The 21,850-nt window shown below is 40.8% G+C and overlaps 1 protein-coding gene across 1 annotated transcript in view; it reads right to left on the bottom strand.

Annotated features, from left to right (window-relative positions):
- SLC28A3 (solute carrier family 28 (concentrative nucleoside transporter), member 3) overlaps positions 1-21,850 on the bottom strand; it is a 49,101-nt gene that overhangs the window by 7,955 nt on the left and 19,296 nt on the right. The window contains exons 8-13 of the mRNA XM_006875886.1: positions 17,762-17,842; positions 16,511-16,591; positions 13,342-13,467; positions 10,494-10,624; positions 7,888-8,056; positions 6,861-7,058 (exon numbers count right to left, since the gene is read on the bottom strand). Coding sequence (XP_006875948.1) covers positions 6,861-7,058; positions 7,888-8,056; positions 10,494-10,624; positions 13,342-13,467; positions 16,511-16,591; positions 17,762-17,842 — 786 coding nt within the window. The remainder of the gene's footprint in view (positions 1-6,860; positions 7,059-7,887; positions 8,057-10,493; positions 10,625-13,341; positions 13,468-16,510; positions 16,592-17,761; positions 17,843-21,850) is intronic.

The raw sequence follows: 21,850 nt of genomic DNA, 5'->3' as shown, positions 1-21,850 counted from the left end.
GCAAACACATCCCTCTCCTTGTCTCCTGCTCACTTTCATGCTTTTCATTTTAGTTCAATTGACTTCCAGATTAGACAAGTTCATTAGAGACTGTGGGGAGAGAGATGGCATACAGGACTTGAGATGTTTCTTTCCACTGTCTGCAGATTGATAAGGAGAGCATACACAGATGTGACCAGATATGGTTTTATAATAAGAACAGGCAAAGGAAGCTGGGATGATTCTACTCTCTCTTTGTCCATAAAGGGGCAAGGTTATATGAAAAAAAGAGGTGCACTGTACTAGAAAAATTAATAATACATCCTACAGTTCTCCTTGCATAAGAGCAAAGATCCCATATTCACAAAGATAGTCATTGTACCACTACTTATAAAAAATCAAGAACATGAGAGACTGGTTAATGTAAAATTATGGTACATTCATAAAACAAAACACTATACGACAGGCACTGATATGGAAAGATAGCTAAGGCTTGTTATTAAGTGAAGAGAGCTAGGCAAAGAACTGTGAGACTAATATACTCCAAAGACAGGAACTGTGTGCAAAAAGAAAAGGGAAGATGTCTTACTTTTCCTTCTATTCTTTTTGGTACCTTTCTATGCCATGGTCTGTATGAGTATTAAGCAAAAAAAAAAAAAAAAGATATATGAAATCTATTTATCCTAAGAAAGAGAAGCTGGAGTGATAAAGGGCTCATCCAGGTACTCCATATCTGATGGACTGAGTTGTGGTTCCTCTCTTCCAAATATGAATTGAAGTTTTGGTCACTAGCTGGAGATGTGACCCTCTTTGAAAATAGGGTTTTCATTTGTTATACTAATGAGGTCCTACAAGACCTTTTTAAAAAATGTTGATGAGCAAAGATGTCAGCTTGAGGACTAAGGTGTGCCTGACCCAAGCCATGGTATTTTCAATAGCCTCATATGCAGAAGAATTGATGCTTTTGAGTTATGGTGTTGGAGGAGAATGTTGAAAGTACCATGGGCTGCCAAAAGAACAAACAGATCTGTGTTGGAAGAAGTGCAGCCCGAGTGCTCCTTGAAGGCCAAGATGGCCAAACTTCGCCTTTCATACTTTGGACATATTGTTAGAAGGGACCAGTCACTGGACAGGGATATCATGTTTGGTAAGTGGAGGGTCAGAAACAAAGAGGAAGACCTCCAACAAGATGGATTGGCCAAGTGGCAGCATCAATGGACTCAAGCATGGCAACAGTAGTGAGGTTGGCCCAGGATTGGGCAGTGTTTCATTCTGTTGTGCATAAGGTCGCTATTGGTTGGTACAGACTCGATGGCACCTAATAACAACAACAATCAGAGTGGGGTGGATCTTAAACCTAATTATTCTGAGTTAAAACATGAGCAGAGTAGACACAGAGACACATGCAAGGAGGAGATCCTCTACAAACAAAGGAGCACCAAAGATTTCTGGTCTCTTTTAAAAAGAGAGAGACACACAGAAGGAGTTAACACAAATGAGAGATCAGTTTTGACTTTCATGCTCCTGAGCTGTGAGCAAATAGATTTGTTCTGTAAATCCACCTACTTGTGGTATTTCTTTTATAGCAGCACTAGGTAATTAAGACTTCATACTATGTATATAGTCTTTCTTCTTATCTTAGATGGTTTTAGATGGAGGTCACCAGTAGGCATAATTCAATGGGTATCACTAGGGCTTTTGTCTCATGGGCCCAGATCTTACCATGTGGTACCATTTCCAGGAGACAGCTGGAAACACTCAGCACATCCTGTTTGGTAAGAAGGAATTACATCCTGGTTGGTAAGAAGGAATTACAGTGACTCTTTTCCTCTTTTTCTGATGGGAACTCAGAAATTTAGAGTTATTTTTTCTCACTTAACTCAACAATGGTAGAAGACATGAAACATCTATTTCCAAATGTCCACTGTGTCTGTTTTTTCTTTAGTTGGGTTCACCCCAAATGTTAATCAGTTCAATGGTTCCTGTTTCTGCCCACTTTCCACAAAACTGCTTAGCATTGTCAGAACTGCAAACTTGCTTTTGGTTATTAACAAAACCATTTTCTCCTGCTAACTAGCAGCTGAAAATAGAAAGCATTTCACTTAATTTGGTCTATTGTTTACTCTTACGGATTGAATTGTATCCCCTCAAAAACATGTGTTATAAACTCTAACCCTCATAGCTATGGTTACCAACCTATTTGGGATTAGGTTTTCTTTGTTATGTCAACTAGATCATATTAGTGTGGTGGCAGTGGTGTGCTGCTGAGTCGGTTTTGACTCATAGTGACCCTATGTATGGTTCCCAAGGCTGTAAATCTTTACAGGAGCACAAAATCTCATCTTTCTTTTGTGGAGCCATTGCTGGATTTGCCCTGCTGTTCTTGCCCAATGCATAACACACTATACTACCAAGGCTCCTTGTAATAATGTTGTTGTTGTTAAGTGCTGTTTACTCAGTTCTGACCCATAGCAACCCTGTATAGCATTTATGAGGAGTGGCTGGTGAGCTTGAACTGTCGACCTTGCAGTTCAAATCGACCTTCCAGTCCAGTGCATTACCCCACAGTACCACACTGGGACTCCATGTATTAGTGTAGGATGTATCTTAAATTAATCTCTTGAGAGACAGAAGACCAGTTTAAACAAGCAAAGCAAGCATAAAGGAAAAGGCATCATCCCACATGATTGTTAAGAAACCTATGAGAAGAGACAATTCCTCCCCCAACCCCCGTCACACAAACACACAGAACTGTCCTCTATAGCCAGCACTCTGAATGTGAACTTTCAGCCTTTTAAATTGTGAGAAAATAAATTTCTGTTCATTGAAACCACCTGCATGTGACCATCTTTCGAAAGGTGAATGGACAAAGTGTGGTACTTTTCAATGAACTCTCAAGCCCATATCAAGACACAGAGCCACCTTAAACACATATTACCAAGCAAAAGAAGCCAGTCTGGAAAGGATATACTTGGATTCCAAATATATCACATTCTGGTAAAGGCAAAAGTAAGAAGATCAGTGGTTGCCAGAGGCTCAGGAGGTGGGGATGGGGGTGGGGGTGAACAGGTTGAGCACAGGGTATTTTTAGGGCAATGAAACTATTTTGCATGACACTATAATGGTAGACACATATGACAATATGCATTTGTCAAAACCCAGAGGCCTGCACAATGTAAAGTGTGAACTTTAATGTAAAGTTTGGACTTTAATTAATAATAGTATATCAATATTGGTTCATCAATTGTAGCAAATGTACCATAGGAATATTAGATATTAATAGTAGGGGAAACTGCAGTGGGTAAAATGATAACAGAAACTCTCTGAACTTTCTTGTAAATCTAAAATTGCTCTAAAAAAATAAAGTAATGACTTCCGCCAAAATGGTGCTCTAGGCAGTTGCGCTACAGGGATCCTCTACAACAAACATACAAGAAACAACAAAAAACACAGACACAGATGAAAATTCTGGCATCATGAACTTCAGAAGAAAAGTTAGAGAAGTGGATGGAGGTCTTGCTGGGAGGTGAGGCTGAGCAGGGACAGTGAGAGAGAAAGACTGACTGGTGAACAGCTGGCCAGACTTGGCTTGACCATTCTGTAAGCAGCTTTGGCAGTGTAGGGAGTCCTGGCAGAGCATATTTGTGTGGATGATAGAAAAGGTGGGAGTTCTTCTTTTTTCCCATGCTCCTCTGGAGACTAGAAATGTGGCCAGCTCCCATCCTCATCCATACCCTGCTCTTCAGGCATTCTGAGTCACATGGTTGGAAGTTGAGCCACTTTAATATGCCGCTTTGGTGCCTGGATTCAGGTGGGGTCAGCTCCAGACCTACAAAACCCACAGAGCTACCAGACCAGCATTAAACCAGTTGCCCTGCCCCCAGCTGTGGTTCTAACAGACATTGAAACCAGCTACATTAAGGGTCCCCAAGAACTGTTTATGGAATGAGTACCCTGAACATAGATAATACCAAGGCCAATAGGAACTACCTCTAGGACCAGAAACTTTGTTGTCACATCCCTTCCATAACCACCTCATGAGCTCCTTGAATTGCAAGAACACCCCCAGAGACTTATCCCTGCTGGGTCCAACAACTGCACTGTTTTTGTTTTGTTTTTTTGACAAATACAACAACCCCACCATAATGCCCTGGAAACAACAGAGAATTTTAGCTCAAATGAAAAAACAAGAAAGAATCGCTCAAACAAATGACCAAGATGCAGAAGCAGAAGACATTTCTGGGGAAGAGAAGGTAATAGAACTAACTGAAAAAGAACTCAAAAGAATGACAATCATGTACCTTCAAAGGATGGATAGAAAGAAAGAGGAAATCAAAGAGGACACAACAAAACTTCAGAAGAATTCAGGAAAACACGACAAGTACAAGCAGACAAACTAAATACAATTTTTGAAACAATACATAACCTGCAATTAGAAATCCAGTAGATTAATGCTAAGATCTCAGAAATGGACAGTACATTGAAAGAGCGAAGCAATAGAAGCCTGAATTAGTGAGCTTGAAGATAAATCTCTCAATACTAGTATGCTAGAGGAACAACCAGAAAAAGAAGGAAAAATCTGAAGAACGCCTAAGAGTTATGTGGGACACGATGAAGATGACTAACTTGGGGGTGATCAGAGTTCCTGAACAGGAAGAGACAAGCACAAAGAAAATTGTCAAAGAGTTATTGGAAGAACACTTCCCTAATATCATGAAAGATGAGAAGATAAGCATTCAAGAAGTTGAATGAACCCCCAAAAGAAAAGAAAATCACCAAGACATAACATAATCAAACTTTCCATAATCAAAGACAAGGAAAGAATCCTGAGACCAGTTTGGAAAAAGTGAAGTTACCTACACAGGAGACCCAGTAAGACTAAGCTCTGATTTCTTAGCAGACCCATGCAGAAAAGAAGGCAATGTATTGACATATACAAAACTCTGAAAGAAAAAGATTGCCAACTGAGAATCGTATACCCAACAAAGCTGTCCTTCACATATGACATTTCCGGATAAACAGAAATGAAAGGAAATTGTAATGACTAGGATTGCTATAAATCGGAACAGTCTTGACGACACTTAGCAATAACAAAAGACCAACTTTACAAAAAAAATGTTAAAGCATGTTCTTTGGACTGAGAACTAACAACAGCAGGCAACAACCTGAGATTAAAATACATGACAACACCATCCAGAACTCAATCCAGATATAGAAGCATTTAAAGTAAAACAAACCTACGAGATTGAAAATAGGGAACCAGATGTATCAATGCATAATAAAGCCAACTACAAAGCAAAAAGAGTGAACAGTGTAGATACAGAACTTCCAAATGGCAAGGAAGTCAAGTAGATTTCAAGACAAAACAGACTGTTTTAAGCAGGGGGAATAATTAATAAATTACAGGGTATTCTCAAAGAAAATAATATACCTGCAGATCAAAATAAACAGAGAGGAAAATCAGAAAGCTTTAGTAAACATTAACACAACAGAAATGATAATGAAAAGAAAACCCACAGACCAAATGAACTCAGCACCACACACACAAAAACACCCATATAGAAAAATGACAATGATCAATTTATACCTATTGATAATTATACTGAATGTAAATGGATTGAATGTACTAGTCAAGAGACATTAAGAGTAGAATGGATAAGAAAATTGGATTCTTCAATATGCTGTCTACAAAAGCCATATCCAAAAGATGGAGAAAACCTAAATGCCCAGTAACAGAAGAATGGTTAAATAAATTTTGGTATATTCACACAATGGAATGCTATAAAGTGTTGAAGAATTATGATGAATCTATGAAACACCTCACAACATGGTTGAACCTGGAGGACATTATGCTGAGTGAAATTAACCAGTAACAAAAGGATAAATGTTATATGAGACCAATGGTGTAAAACAAAATTTTTTTTTAAAGTTTTCTTGGTAAAAGAAATAATCTATGATGGTTGGTAGGGGGAGGGGGAAATTATTCATGGGTTAGAGGGTAGACACATGTTAATATTGGTGACAGGACAGGCAATATACAACAAGAGGGAAGTTAGCAGAAGAAAGATAAAGGTAGCGAGAGACATGGATAGTAAAGCAATAGTTAAAGTGAATAGAGGTAACTGCTGTTAACTGTTGGTACATGGAGGGGATTGCAATCATGTAGTGAAGCAAAGCGTATGGTTTGTTGGATGTAAAATTGATGATCTGCTTTGTGATCCTTCATTCAATTTACAATAAGGAGTTTTTAAAAAAATAAAGTAATTAGAAAAAAGCATATGATCACAGTGGTAAGGATTACTTGTGTTTCTCTACATGCTCACATACACACACTAATGCAACATAATTGACAATTGCCAAGTGTTCTGTTACATATAGGAAGATAGGCCTGGCAATCTACTTCTAATCAAAGATAATCAAACCCTGTGTATCACAAGGGTCCCATCCTGCTGTGCATGATGTTGCAGGAGCCAGGTGCCAACTTGATGACAGTTAACAACAACAATATTCAATACGAACTCCATGAGATCAGGATTGTTTTGGTCTGCTTTTTTTTTTTTTTTTTGATATATCCAAAGTACCTGACAGATCAAGGCAACCATTGAACAAAGAAGCCCCGGTGCCACCGTAGCTAAGCATTTGCTTGTCTGCTAACTGAAAAGTTGAGGTTCGAACCTACCAACCACTCTGTAGAAGAATGATGAGGCAGTTGTCTTCTGTAAAGATGACAGCGTTGGAAATTCCACAGGTCAGTTTCCAAGGACACTACTCAGTCCTGTACTGTCTCTATGAGTTGGAATCCATTCAACAGCAATGGGTTTATTTGATGGATGTATGTACGGGATGAAGATGTGAGCTGAAAAATCAAAATATTTACTCACCGACATATATTGCTGCTGCCCATTCACAAATTTGGGTCCAGCTGCTTTCCTCAACTGAATAAATTTTGAGAGGTGCTCATAAGCCACAAATTCATTGAAGAATGTCTTATAACCTATGAGTTTGGCGACCATAAAACTGTCTTGCCAGTCAACTCCCATCATGAAGGAAAAGGGCATGAAGATATAGGAGCATATTATCTACAAAAAACAAAAGTATAGAGTTTATTAGCTGAGTATTGGTTTGATTCCAGTTCTTCTGCCACATCCCCAGCTCCACTACTGTTCAGGCCCTCTGTGTCCCTTTTATGCTTAGAAACCTCTCTACTTTCCTGTGGGTTAATGCACTGGACTGCAAAGTAGGTTTGAACTGTAAGGACGGTGGTTCAAGCTTACCAGCCATTCATTGGAAACCCTATATAGGATCGCTATGAGTCTGAAACGACTCGACGGCACTTACCAGCAACAACAACATGCAGTACTTGGAATTGGGCCATTCAGAGTAATCTGGAGTCTTGGGGGGTGGGGTCTGGAGAAACTGAATATGTGTTGGGGGAAAGAAGGTGGTAAGAAAAAAAGAGAGGGGAAGATGGGGTGGAGTATAGGATAAGTTTGTACAATGTATTGATGTTAAGTGTCCGAGTTTCAGAAAAGCAGCTGGTGAGCTTGAACCACGGGCCTTGCAGTTCAAAGCGACTTTGCAGTCCAGTGCATTAACCAACAGCGCCACACCAGGACACCTTGTACAATGTATAAGAGTACATTAATGATGGTTAGGGAAGGCTGTTCCCAAACTTGTTTTATTTTTTAAAAAAAGATGTTGTTGTTGTTAATTGCCGTCGATTCGGTTCCGACCCATAGCGACCCTGTATAGGGTTTCCAAGGAGCGTCTGGTGAGTTTGAGCCGCCGACCTTGTGGTTCAAATGGCTTTGAAGTCCAGCGCATTAAGCCCACAGCGCCACACCAGGACTCCTTTAAACAAAGATAGGCCTAAACAAAATAGAGAGCAGAAGAATGGAGTAACTATACCTCAAAACTCAGCTGTGGGTAGTCAAACATGTTTCCAAACCAGGACAGGGCTGAATTCAGAAAAGACAACAGTGCCAGGAAGGCGATCAGATTCGCGGCGATATTCGCTACCAGGGAAATGGATGAGGATGCGCCCTGAGATGCCGCCTCCAGGAGATTTCTTGACTCACTTTATGAAAACAAAGTTATTCCAGAATTAGCAAGGGGTTGTCAGTGGATGGACATCGCAAGGCAGAATGGACCTCCAGAACTCATTCAGCTAAAAAGACAAACTCTCAGGCTCATGCACTGAATTCCATAAAATCATTATGGGCTTGGATTCATAACTGTTAAATCTAGGTAATACACATCTGGGTGTCTAACTGTTAACATTTTAAAAACTGGTAAAATATCATGGGTTTTGAAAATGGTTTTTATTATGTAGCTATCAAGATTGTTTATAAGATACTTAAAAAAAAAAAAAAATCCAGTGTTTTTGAGTTGACTGTGACTCACAGTGACCTATCTATGTGTGTCTGAGTTGAACTACTCCATAGGACTTTCAATGGTTGATTTTTTTTTTCTCTTGAAATAAATTTATTGTGAATTGAGTGAAGACTTACAGAGAAGATCATCAGTTTTAAACCACACACTTTGTTTCATCTCAATGATTCCAATCCCCTCCATGGAACAACAGTTATCCCAAATTCTCCCTGTGGTTCCTATTTCCACTCCACCCTCCTTCCCAACTCCTCTGAACCTTGTCCCCAGGTAAACATTGCCCTTTTAATCTAGAATGGTTGACCATTCCATGGTGAGCATACCTTACTAGTGTTGTTCTCCCTATATACCTACTCTATGCTTGGTTGAAAATTGGACCATGAGGATGAGTTCCATTCCAGACATGAAGCGGGGCTGAGGGCTATAGTCTCAGGTTCCTCCAGTCTCTTTCTGACCAGTAAGCTCCGACTTGTTTATAATTTTGACTTTTTTTTTTTTTTTTATATTCCCCCCACCCCAACTTTGTCTGGGACCTTCTAATATGATCCCTTTGCTTGATATTTTTTAGAAGCACATCATCAGACTTTTCTTCAGAGGCACCTCTGGGTGGATGCAAACCTTCTACTTTTAACAGCTGAGCATGTTATCTGCACCATCAAGGGATTCTTTAAAATATCTAATGTCTAAAAACTAATGATACAAGGAGGACCTATGTATTCGTCAACTCATTTAAGGGTTGGAATGCCATTTTACCTTTGAATTTCTTTGTATGCTCTTCATTAATCCAATAATACTCTTCCCTCTAATCTCTGCCTCACTAAATTTCTGTATCATTTCCCCTCCCCCATTTTTTTTTTAACAATGTTCCTTCGTGTTTGTACCCCAAAATAATACATTGAGTAAGTTTGCATATCTGTTAATTGTATAAGTGAAATCAAACTATATGTAGTAGTTTGGCAACTTTCTTTTTTACTTATAGTTGTAACTTCACCTACCCACCTATACCCAAATCACACTATTGCCTATGTTGTTAAATTTCTTCACTGGGGATTGTATCTATATGTGGCTTGTAAACTCCATGTTTGGGGGCACAAGCCAAGTTATTTTAACATTCTTCAGCCCTAGGCTGTAGACCATCAACTTTCAAACTTGGTTGTATATTGAAATTTGAGGAGTTATTTTGTTTTTGTTTTTTTTAAATTCTGATGCCTGGAGTCCTGGTGTGGTCCCGCAGGATTAGTACTGGACTGCTAACTGCAAGGTCAGTGGTTCAAACCCACCAGCCACTCCTTGGAAACCCTGTACTGAGTCGCTATGAGTTGGAACCGACTGAGTGGTGCTTAACAACAACAACAGTACGCACAAATAAGTCATGAATCTCAAAAACATGTTGATTGATAAATTCTGTTATTTGATGAAATAATTTTGAGTATCCTAAATCACTTAGTCTTTTTCACCTTCCTTCTTTTTCTTCTTATCTTTTGATCAAGGCAAAAGAAAATGAACCAAAGAGAGGTTAAAGATATCTATATCCCACCTTTCTCTTCCCTGTCAAATAAGTACATGGCCTCCTTCTCATCTTATAACATGAACCATCCCCCCTCCAGAAATGGCCATCCTATGGCTTTGCAGCAGTCTTGAACCAAGGCTCATTGAACCCAATGCTGTATTTACAATGAATTATCTTCACAATAAGGAGTCCTGATAGTGCAGTGGATTATGAGCTGGGCTGCTAACGTTAAGATCAGTAGTTTGAATCTACTAATCACTCCTCAGGAGAAAGATGAGGCTTCCTGCTCCCATAAAGATTTACATCTTCAGAAACCCTATCCAGCATCACTATGGATTGGAATAGACTCCATGGCACACAACCACCACTGCCGCCATCTTTACAATAAATAGTTGAAAAAAGTTACCGACATTCACATATTTAGAAAGGTTTTTTTCAAGTGTTGAAACGGTAACTTTTTTTGTAATGTCTAAGTCATTATCACTGAGAAATTAAATGAACTTCAATACCATCATTCACTGGGATCTCTGGTTACTCATTTTTCCTCAACTTTGAATTTGCATTTTTCTTCCCTCAGTCTAAGTAGTCATTAGCTAGGTGAATGTGTCTCACTTACCCATCTTCCATTTTCATGGCATTCTTAAGGGTGATTTTAGGTGTTTCTGTCTCTGGCCAAAAGAGTTTCGCAATAGCCAGTGAGGCCGGCGCTGACATAACAGAAGCAGTTAACAAGTGAGAAGACGGAACCTGGAATTTTAGAAGAAGGCAAGCAGATTAGGTTTAGTTTTTTTTTAATCTGGTGGGTTCGGAAGGAATAGCCTAAAAAACTTGAAGAGACAGATGGGGCACAGATTGATTCTGTGCTAGAGATCTGTGTTTTTTGGAGTTTTGGAAAAACAATATCAACACAATGGCCCAAACAACAGGCACTCCAAGAATCAGAGGGAGAAAGGAGGAGTTTGGGTTAATTGACCACATCCTTGAGTGCTGTTGTTAAGTGCGGTCAAGTCAGTTCTGACTACTCACAATGGTTCTGTATAGTGTTTCCAAGGCACAGCTGGTGAATTTGAACTACTTATCATGCAGTTCAAACTGATCTTGAGGTCCAGGGCTGATCTGGACATATTATTATTTCAGAAGAAAACTAATCTTGTGTCTTAAGAATTTTCAAACAAGAGCCCTCAACATCTCTGTTTCCCTTATGAATGTTCCAACAATCTCTGTTGTTAGGTGACGCTGAATAAATTTCAACTCATAGTGACCCCATGTGATACAGTAGAACTACCCCATAGGATTTCCTAAGCTATATATTTCTTAGTAGCATAGTGGTTACAAATCAGGCTGCTAACCTCAAGGTTGGCAGTTCGAAACTACCAGCTGTTCCATGGGAGAAGGATGAGGCTTTTGGCTCCTGTAAAGATTTGCAGCCTCGGAAACCGTGTGCAGTGTCGCTATGAGTCAGCACCAACTCTACGGTACTTAACAACAAAAATATTTCTCAGGGGAGCATTTCTCCAGGTCTTTCTCCCATGGAAATAATGGGTGAGTTCAAATGATCTTTAGGTTAACAACTGGGTGCTTAACCCTTGCACCATTAGGGCAGCCATACAAGGTGGCTTCAAAAGTTTGTGGAAGATGGAATTAAATAAAACACAGTGGAATTTTTCCATAAATTTTTTGAAGCCTGCTTGTTTTTGACTATATCATCAATTTAGTTATGGGTTGGAAATGGGGTGTGGGATATTCAAACACCTTTCCCCTTCCTTTCACACTCCTGAAACAAATATTTATGTAATATTTACCCAGAATCCCTGTAATTTATAAGCTATTTCTGTTTTCCTCAATGCAGGTCCTTTTGAGCTCTTTCTCCTCTCCACCACACACCCTGTATTTCAGAATTCCAGAATTGGCAGTCTGCCCTCCTCTATCCCTACTGCCATCACACCTAGCACCCAGCCCATACCTAAAGGAAGCATTCCTGCAGTAGGGGGTGAGGGGGGCCATTTGGGGATACAGTCAAATTGCTTTTTCCCAAGGCCCTCTTCTCCTTCCCTCTCCCTACTGATTGGTTCTCTGAGGCTGGGGAAGAAGCTCACCTATGCAGTCACATGTCACACCATTGCCTGCGTTGTTAAGTTTTTCCACTGGGGGGCGATATCTCTATGTGGCTTGTAAGCTCTATGCTTGAGGGCACATGCTAGGTTATTTTTAACAGTCTCCAGCCCTAGAACTTCTGGTGTGACACTGAAAGGTAAGTAAGCTCTGGACTTTGAGCCACAAGGTTGGCGGTTCAAACACACCAGCTGCTCTTCGGAAACCCTATACAGGGTCGCTATGAGTCAGAACTGACTTGACAGCGGTTAACAATAACAACAAGGCTATAGACTATCAACTCTCAAACTTGGGTGTATATTGAAATGTAAAGAGGTCTGCAAAATTCTGATGCTTGAGTCTCATAGTAATATTATTTACTGTGGTGCACTGGGAGTTTTAAAAACTTAACACTGGACTGCAAACCGCAAGACCAGTGCTTCAAGCCCACTAGCTGCTCCTCAGAAACCCTATACAGGGTCGCTATGAGTCGGAACTGACTTAATGGCACTTAACAAACTACAACAACAAAACGTGATTTTAATGTGCAGCCAGGTTTGATAACCACTGTTCTAAGTGAGGGGTTGTAAGCTTTTTCTGTAAAGGGCAAGATAGTAAATACTTTTGGTTTTGCAAGTCATAGCTAATCAACTGTGTAGAACAAAAGCTTGTCTACAAGTACAAGGGGCTGTGTTTCAATAAGGCCCCTGGGTGGTCACATGGTTTGCTCTTGACTACTAACTGAAAGGTTGGCAGTTTGAACCCACTCAGTGACACTGCAGAAGAAAGACTACAGCCAAGAAAATACCAGGGAGTTCACTTCTACTCTGTGACAATTGGATCCCCAAAGAGTCCAAACTGTCTCCATGGCAATGGTTTTTGGTTTTTTTGTTCCAATGTTTTTGTTAAGTGCCATCAAGTCGGTTCTGACTCATAGTGACCCTGTATAGCGTTTCTGAGGAGCAACTGGTGAGCTTGAACCACCAACCTTGTGACTCAAACTGACATTGCAGTCCAGCACACTTATCTGCAGCACCAATAAAACTTCATTTTAAAAACTGGGGGCAATCCAAATTTGAGCATAGTTTGCCAACTCCTGGCTTAGATCACCTTTTTTTACTTGTGTCAGTAATAATTTTGTTTTTTTAGCATTAAAATTATTCATTGAAAGTAACCTTATCATATGACTTCAATCTATTACGGTTGGATACAACTCACTTTGAGGTGGTGGGATATGAGAGCAAGGTTTCAGAGCTCCTAGAAGTCACCACTGCATTTAAGTGCCAAAGCCTTCTTCCCCACCAACAATGGAAAAACAACAAACATCTGACAATAGCAAAGAAAGAAGAGGTTAAATTTTCTGTAATTCTTACCCCAAAAGAAATGTATGCACCTAAGACGCTTCCAGCAATGGTGGCGAAGCCAGCGGTCATGATTGCATGGAGCTCAGACTTGGTGATGTATGGTAGATATGGTCGAACCAGCAATGGAGACTCCGTCTGCAGACAAAGAAGGGTGAGTAGGTTATGCACCATCTTTCACATATTAGAAAGGTATGGGTCATTGCGTGGTGCAAATGTTTAACACACTCAACTGCTAACCAAAAGACTGGCACTTCAAGTCCACTCAGAACTGTCTGGCAATCTGCTTCCAAAAAAGCAGCCTTTGAAAACCCTATGGAGCATAGTTCTACTCTGACACACATGGGTTTGCCATGCGTTGGAATTGACTCAAAGATAACTAGTTAACGTAATAGTTCTAAGTGTGGTCTTTAGGTAAGTGCCATCTATATTTCCTGGGAACTTTTTACAAATGCAAATTCTTGGACTTACTGAATCAAAAATTCTGGGGCTCAGCAGTCTGTTTTAACAAGCCATCCAGGTGATTCAAGCTTGGGAACCCACTCTATCAATGGCTGTATAAATGGATGTGTACATTTGGGAGAGTTTGCAAGTCCAGTTCCTAGTATTAAACTCAGTGATAATATGATGCATGAAGAACTTGGTACACTTTTCTTAGGACTGGAATATCATCAGTCAAGTAACCTGGCCTTGTGGACTGTGGTTCCTAGGCCTTTGTGACTTCCCATCTCCCAGTTTGATCACAAGAGGCCCTCCACCTCCTTGCTGACACCACAGAGAAATCACAAGAGTCCAGTGATACCAAACACAGGTGCCCAGACACTCTTTCCTGACTGAGAATTCTAGGTACCTCCCTCCCACTTCCCCTTGATGGAAAGAGTCATCAGGTTGTTGCTGAATGCCATTGAGTTAGTTCCAACTCATAGTGAGGAGTGGGTTAGAATCACCAATCTTGTGTTTCTCAGTCCAGTGCTTATCCTATAGTGCCACAGCAGGACTCTTGTCCCCAGGGGACGAAAGGCGTGTGTACAACTCCTACTTGTCTTTCTTGTTGTTGTTAAGTGCTGTTGAGTCAGTTCCAACTCATAGCCACCTTGTATAGGAATTCCGCGGAGCTGCTGGTGAGTTTGAACCGCCGACCTTGTGGTTCAAACTGACCTTTCGTTCTAGTGCATTATCATGCAGTGCTACACTAGGACTCGAAGTGGCATGATTTGTTCTTGTTGTTAAGTGTTGTTGAGTCAGTTCCGACTCATAGCAACCCTGTATAGGGTTTCCGAGGAGCAGTTTGTGAGTTTGAACTGCTGACCTTGCAGATCAAACCGACTTTGCAGCCCAGCACACAATTTTGCAGCACCACACCAGGATTCCCCTACTTGCCTTTAATGTTATGCAAATTTGCCCTCACTTTGAAACAATTGAACCAAGCCCTTCACTTGCGGCATGTGTGCAGCTTTTAAATAATTTTTAAAAGCCTCAAGCCTTTTCTTGCCCTAAAGTAAGGTTAACTAAGAGTCACATGCACCTGGTCCGACTTACCTACAAACGTGACTTAAAGACTCCCTTCGGAAGAGATCTTGTTCCTAACCTGAGGGCTGCCTATAGTGGCAAAGGCTTGAATCCCATTAAGGAGGGCAGGAGGTCTTCAGTATGGGGCTCTCCATAGATAATTGCTGTACTTTTAGCATATTAAGTACCAAATTGAGCACCACAGAAGCATGTGTACAATTTTACAATTTTCCTCTCATTATTTCTAATTGTTCTGTAAGACTGAATGTGCTAGGCCTCAATTTACGGACTAAATGGAAATACAGTATATGCGCCCTTTTACTCTGCAGGTAGAAGTAATCAGCTCAAGATGGTGCTCTCATTAGTCCTGAGAGATTTTGTGACTATAATTATAATAAATTCAACTCCGAGGGGAGGATGCATGGGTCCGCTCTAACAACTATGCTTCAAGCCTGTGAGCAGGGGCTTACTGACAAGTAGGCTTCGCTTGACTGGAACAATTGTAAGCTTGGGGTATGGGGCCATGTGTTTTTCTGGGTGACTTGATTTTTGCTTCAAATCAAATTTTCTTGGAAACTGGTCCTGGCAAACATTCACACTTAGCTTCCTTGATGTGTGATCCCATTCTGCTGGAAGCTACATGCCCTAAGTAGCTTATTACTACTTCTTACTTAGCCATCCCCTTGGCAAGCTGCTATTTTGATGGACACTCCTTGGTGTTATATTTCTTGGTTTAAATGCATGTTAGGCAAATAGTGTCTACTCATGGATGGATTGTTGTTGTTGTTAAGTACTGTCGAGTCAATTCCGACCCATAGCAACCCTGTATAGAGTTTCTGAGGAGCAGGTGGTGAGCTTGAACTGCCGACCTTGAGGTTCTAACCAAGTTTGCAGTCCAGCACGTTAACCCACAGAACCATATCAGAACACCCATGGATGGATTACGGAGGTGAAAAATTTTCAGCATTTTTCTTCAGACTCTGCAAAGACAGACAGTTGGCCAGTTCAGATCAGCTGAGAATGAGCTTGGGTAGGCAGGACTGCATAGTTTTTGATGGAAAGCCTGTTTTGGTCTCTTTCAATATCACAAATCAAATTCTAGGTCAGGGTAATACCACAGAATATGCAGCTACAAAACAAATGGTGAGCTCCATTTCAGCAGAAGAGCTCCTAGCTTCTGAAAGATTGACCAGAGATCTCAACAATTCAGTGAGTTCCAAAAAGACTTGTTGTTGGTAAGTTCTGTCGAGTTGGTTCTGACTCATAGCAAGGCTATATCGGGTTTCCAAGGAATGGCTGGTGGATTCGAATTACCACCTTGCAGTTCAAATCAACCTTGCAGTCCAGTGCTTATCCAACAGCATTACACCAGGACTCCAAGCATCTACAGATGAGAAGTTCTATTTTTGATAAGGTGATCCAATCTTCCTTTCTCTCCATAAATTACCAAGAACCTGAATTCCACACGAGACCACAGAGGGTCTTGGAAGGGGTGTGTTTCTCTCTCTCTCTCTCTTTATCTGTTATCTCAATTTTGCTAAGAAAGGAATTCTTTATTTTAACACCCTCCTTTATACATGAAAAGAAATGGCAAAATTATAATATTTTTTATTCCATTTTCTGGAAGAGACTATCCATTTCAGCAGTTCATTTTTTGGATATTACAACTCACCTGTCCAACAAATATATTACCAGCAGCAACTACAGATTCAATAGGAGACGTTCCCATAGTAACTAGCATTAACCATCCAACCTAAAAGCAAAAAGGGACAAAATTAGAGAAGAGTTATTTGTGTGCACCAAACTTCAAGGTAGGGATAAAATTTTGTAAGCTGGAGTAAAATGTTGAGGCCAACCAGTGATGGAAGCAAATGTAAGTATATTTTATTTAGTCCACAGAGCAAATCAATCAAATCTTCCTGTTTGAATGGAAGTCTCAGCCATTGTAGGTATTTTGACCATTTGGGAAATACATTTCTAAGCTGTAGTGTATATAAGTAATGCTGTTTTGTTGTGAAGTGTCATGGAGTTGGTTCCAACTCATAGTGACCCTGTATAGGTTTCTGAGGCTATAATTCCTTATGGGAGCAGAAAGCTTCATCTTTCTCCCTTAGAGATACTGGTGGATTTGAACTGCTGACCCTCCAGTTAACAGCTCAATGTGTAACCCACTATGCCACCATGACAGGTTTTTCTACATTCCAGGCCATGATGGTGTCCTGGGTTATGAGTTAGGCTGCTAACCACAAGGCCAGCAGTTTGAAGCCACCAGTTGCTCTGTGGGAGAAAGATGAGGCTTTCTGCCTTTGTAAAGATTTACAGCCTCAGAAACCCTATATCAGAGTCACCTAATGATAAATTGGTTCAATCCTCTTTTCGTTACATAAATTTCCAAGAACCCAGATTCCATACTAACTCACAGAGGGTCTTGGAAAGGATGTTTCTGTCTTTCTCTCTCTGATATCCCAATATTGCTAGTAAAGGAATTCCTTATTTTAACACCCTCCTTTTTACATGAAAAACAAACAAACAAACAAACAAAAAACAAAACCAGGCAACATTATAAACTTTTCTTATTCCATTTTCTGGTAAAGACTTGAAGGCGCACAACCACCAACAACCAATGGGCCCGTCCAGAAGATTTAACATCCTGCTGCTGTAAAGATCTGCAGCCTTGGGACTGTTCTATTGTACTATATGTTGTCTGGGGTTAGGATCGCTTCACTGGCAATGGGTTTGGTTTTTTGGCCTGAACACAAGTAAGCAGTTCACTCAGGTGTTTTGGAGTTTGAATCTAATCACTTGATGAGAGAGAGAGAGCCTGGTAGGAAGAGAAGGGAATTTTGGAAATACCTGCATTAGGCTGTGGCCCTTGAAACCATCAGTCCTGTACCTGCCTCTCTGGCTCTCCCGGGTCCCGTACCTTTCTGATGAGCCACTGCATCAGTCCGAGGTAGTACAACATCGACATGACAGTGCTGAAGAAGACCACGATGGGCAGGATCTGGGGAGGGGACAGAAGCCAGGCTGGGTTAACTTTGCTAGCAACCATTTCTTGGGTGTGTGGGGATAGCAGTCTCAGGTCAGATCTCCCTGCCAACTTTTTCCCTCTGAGATGCCACCAAAATACTGAGACCTCCTCTTGAACTAAAGCAACTTCCCAATCTCTAGTCTCTGGTTCTGGATATGCTTGAGTGTCTGCTATAGTGACCTTTTCTTACTTCAGCGTCTCTGAGAAGCAATGAGACCCCCTTTTCTCTCCATGTGTAGGTGATGTTTGGGTGATGTGTGGGTGGGTGCTTGGTGGAGGCGAGAAGCACGGAGTATCTAATGGAGCAAAACCGATAAGGAGAAAGAATTTCTGTCTGTCTGTAAACATTTGACCTTTCAGAGATAGCTTAGTTCTCTCAGCCCCAAAGAATCAATCAACAGTTAAAAATTAGTCATTTAAAAAACAATTCAGCATGCTTTCATTTACCTTGTCTCTTCCTCTTCAACTGCAAATAACACTAAATGTTGAGAAGTAGAGGAGAGTTTGGGGGAGGTATGTAATAACCAGACTCAAACTGAAGGTCATTGTCTGGGGCTTCACCACTAATTAACAATAACCCTTGGCCAGGATTAATGGTGGACAACCTCAGAGCCTTCTCTGGATCAGGAATCTACAGAGATGAGATTAAGTTTAGCAAGTGCTTACACATTGCTTCCTATCCAGTAAATTTTCATTAAAAAATTTTTTTTTGGTGGTGAACTATGGCACTATGAATTAATGTACTTGCTGGACTGTAAAGTTTGTACCGCAAGGCCGGTGGTTCAAGCTCTCCAACCGCTTCTTGGAAACCCTATACAAGGTTGCTATGTATTGGAACTGACTCGATGGTTTTTAACAACAACAACAGCAAACTATCTATGGAATCCTGGTGTGGCACTGTAGGATCAGCACTGGACTGCTAACTGCAAGGCTGGCAGTTCAAACCCACCAGCCACTCCTTAGAAACCCTATACAGGGTCACAATGGCATACTAAACAGCAACAACAACATATATAACAAAACATTTTAAAGGGTACAATTCAGTGACATTAACTGCATTCAGTATGTGGCGCTGCGGATTAACGTGATAGACTGCAAGGTCAGTTTGAACTGCAAAGTCGGCAGTTCAAATTCACCAGCTGCTCCTTGGAAACCCTATACAGGGTTGCTGTGAGTTGGAACAGACTCGACGGCACTTAACAACAACAACATACTATGCAACCATCATCTCTATCTATTTGAAAACGTTATCACCACCCCAGACAGAAACTCAGTGTCCTCTAAGCCAGGACTCCCCCTCTTCTCCTCCCTCCCACCCAGGTAACCACTAGCCACTAACAGACTTTTGCCCATTCTAGATTTCCCATATAATTGGAATAATGCAATGTTTGGGCTTTTGTGCCTGACTTACTTCACACAGCATAATGTTTTCAAGGTTCTTCCATGTCATAACTTGCATTAAGACTTTATTTCACTTTAAGCATTCATTCTTTTAACTTTAAAAATAATAACTCTTATCTGTAGGACTATTTTGGAATCACTAAAGAAGTAGTTAAACTTTGGAAATTAACTTAGATTGTTTTTTTCTACTTTCTGTTTTCCAGATGCTCTTTGGGTACCTGAAAGGTGGGCTGTGTTTCTGCAGAGAGCAGTTTCTACTGAGACCAGTGTCTGCCCTGAAGAGACCATACTGAGCTATTGTTTGAATCTCTCTTCTTGCTGTTCTACTATATTCATGTCCCTGCTAACCCCCACCCCCACCCCCAAGCAGAACAGTGAGAGCCAAGCAGTCACCAGAGGCCCAGAACAGCTGAGGACAATTTGTGCTGGATCTAATTTAGAAGAGTCTGTTAATAATATATATTGAAAGACATTTTGTGCCATTTTTCAGGGTTCATTCACTTATATGCCTTTTATTGGCTTCAGTGGACAGGAGGAGTATCCCAGAAAGCTTGAAGAAGGTATAGGCTTCTCTCTGGCATGTTATCCTGAGCATCCTGCTTTGGCTTGAAGAGATAGAGGCTACTGCCCTAGAGAGCCCAGTGTAGATTCACAGATACCAGTACAATCTGGATAACACGTTACTAACTTCTCTAATTCTGAATTAGGGGCTCTGGTGGTACAGTAGGTTAAGGTTGGCAGTTCTAATCCACTAGTCACTATGTGGGAGAAAGATGAGATAGTCTGCTTCCATAGAGATTTACAGCCTTGGAAACCTTATGGATTCATTGTCACTGTGAGACAGAATTGACTCAGGTGCCGTGCATAGTAGGTTAAATCTGAATTCAATTCATGACATGAGCCTATTTCTATCTCAGTCTGTAAACACTTGACCTTCCAGAGGCGACATAGTTATTTCAACCCTGAAGATTCCATCGGCAGTAAAAAAGTAAAAAAAAAGAAAGAAACATCAGTTGTTCTAAAAAAAACAATGATTCACAGAGATGAAGGCATGGAGAGATGGAGTAGCTGAGGACTCTAGACTCATGGAAAGAGAAAGGTTGTGTGCTGGTGGCCAGGAGGCAGGCTTGCAGAATGTGCCCTTTGGGGATTTAAATGATTACATATTCCTGAATTTTTTTGTGTAAATCCCCCCTACACCCAAAAAAAAGAAAACACTCAAAGGGAATAGAAGCAAATACTGTTGAATGATGATGCATGGAAAGGATTGTAATCATTGCAATGAAATGAAATACGATAGGATGAGTGTAAAACTGATGTTCTTTCATGTAAACTATCACTCAATTCACAATAAAAACTTAAAAACAAACAAACAATGGTTCAGCATAAAAAGTAACCTAATGGAGTCCTGGTGTGGCGCAGTAGAATAAGCACTAGACCGTAAGGTCAGTTTGAACTGCAAAGTCAGTGGTTTGAATTCACCAGCTGCTCCTCGGAAACTCTATATAGTAGGGTGGCTATGAGTTGGAACCGACTCCATGGCACTTAACAAAACAAAAACAACAACAGAAACAACAGAAGATGGGTTAATGCTAGTAAGTTCAGAGTCCCTAAATGAGAAAACATGTTAGAAGTACAGGGCCAATAACACATGACGAAAAAGAAAGCTGAAAAAACGTCCAAGTGTGCTTTTCTGACTTCTCAGTAGGTATTTGCGTTCATTAAAAGGTTGATTGGTGTTTCAACCAGCCCAGAGGTGCTTGGTAAGACAGACCTGATGATCTGCTTTCCAAAGATCACATGCTTGAACTAGAGTTACTCTAGGGAACATCGTTCTACTCTGCACACATAGGGACTCCACGAGTGTGACAACAATGTAGGTCTCTGCCATCTGGAGACATCTTCCTGCGTATAGACTCTTTGCTTTTGGTTGCATCTCTCCCATCTCTGTAACTCCTTGGTCAGCCACAGACACTGACTACTGAATTAGTTCTGTTTGTCTCAGGAACTCACCACTTGAACTCTTCATGATGTGTTCACACCAGGATCCCTGCCTTTCACAACTAGAACTTTGTTAAGTAGAGAGAGGCCCTGACTGGATAGACATAGTTTGCTTTGCCCCTTAAGTAACTTCAGACCCTTGTCAGGTAGTGCTAGAGGAATGGAGGGTGGTACTCAGACATGAGGACCACAGGTGACCCGTCAAGAACCTGAGAAATTTCTTTGGCTCAGGGTTTTCACTGTTCCTGGACACAGAGACCATGAGTGGCCATGTACCTTTTCATTGCCAAATACCTAATGTTCTTTTTCTGACGCTCCAGATCTTTTACCCACTGCCCGTGTTTCCTCCTAGAGACTCTCCTTGCACAGATGGCTTATGAAGTAGTTTTTCATAAGTATTTCAGGCAATGAATGATACACATCCCATCAAAGTACAAAGGGATCTTCCAAGATTTCGTGGGGAAATTGCATCATCTTTCAATTCCATTTTTCCATGAACTTTTTGAAACCCCCATATATTAGAATATTTCTGACCTCTTCTAGAGATGTTTCTTTTAAAACTAGAGTACCAAGCTAAGA

The sequence above is a fragment of the Chrysochloris asiatica genome, unplaced genomic scaffold (assembly GCF_000296735.1).
Source record: "Chrysochloris asiatica unplaced genomic scaffold, ChrAsi1.0 scaffold00344, whole genome shotgun sequence".
Lineage (NCBI taxonomy): Eukaryota > Metazoa > Chordata > Mammalia > Afrosoricida > Chrysochloridae > Chrysochloris > Chrysochloris asiatica.
Note: the sequence above shows the minus strand (reverse complement) of the source record. Positions and strands in the feature narration are given on the sequence as shown.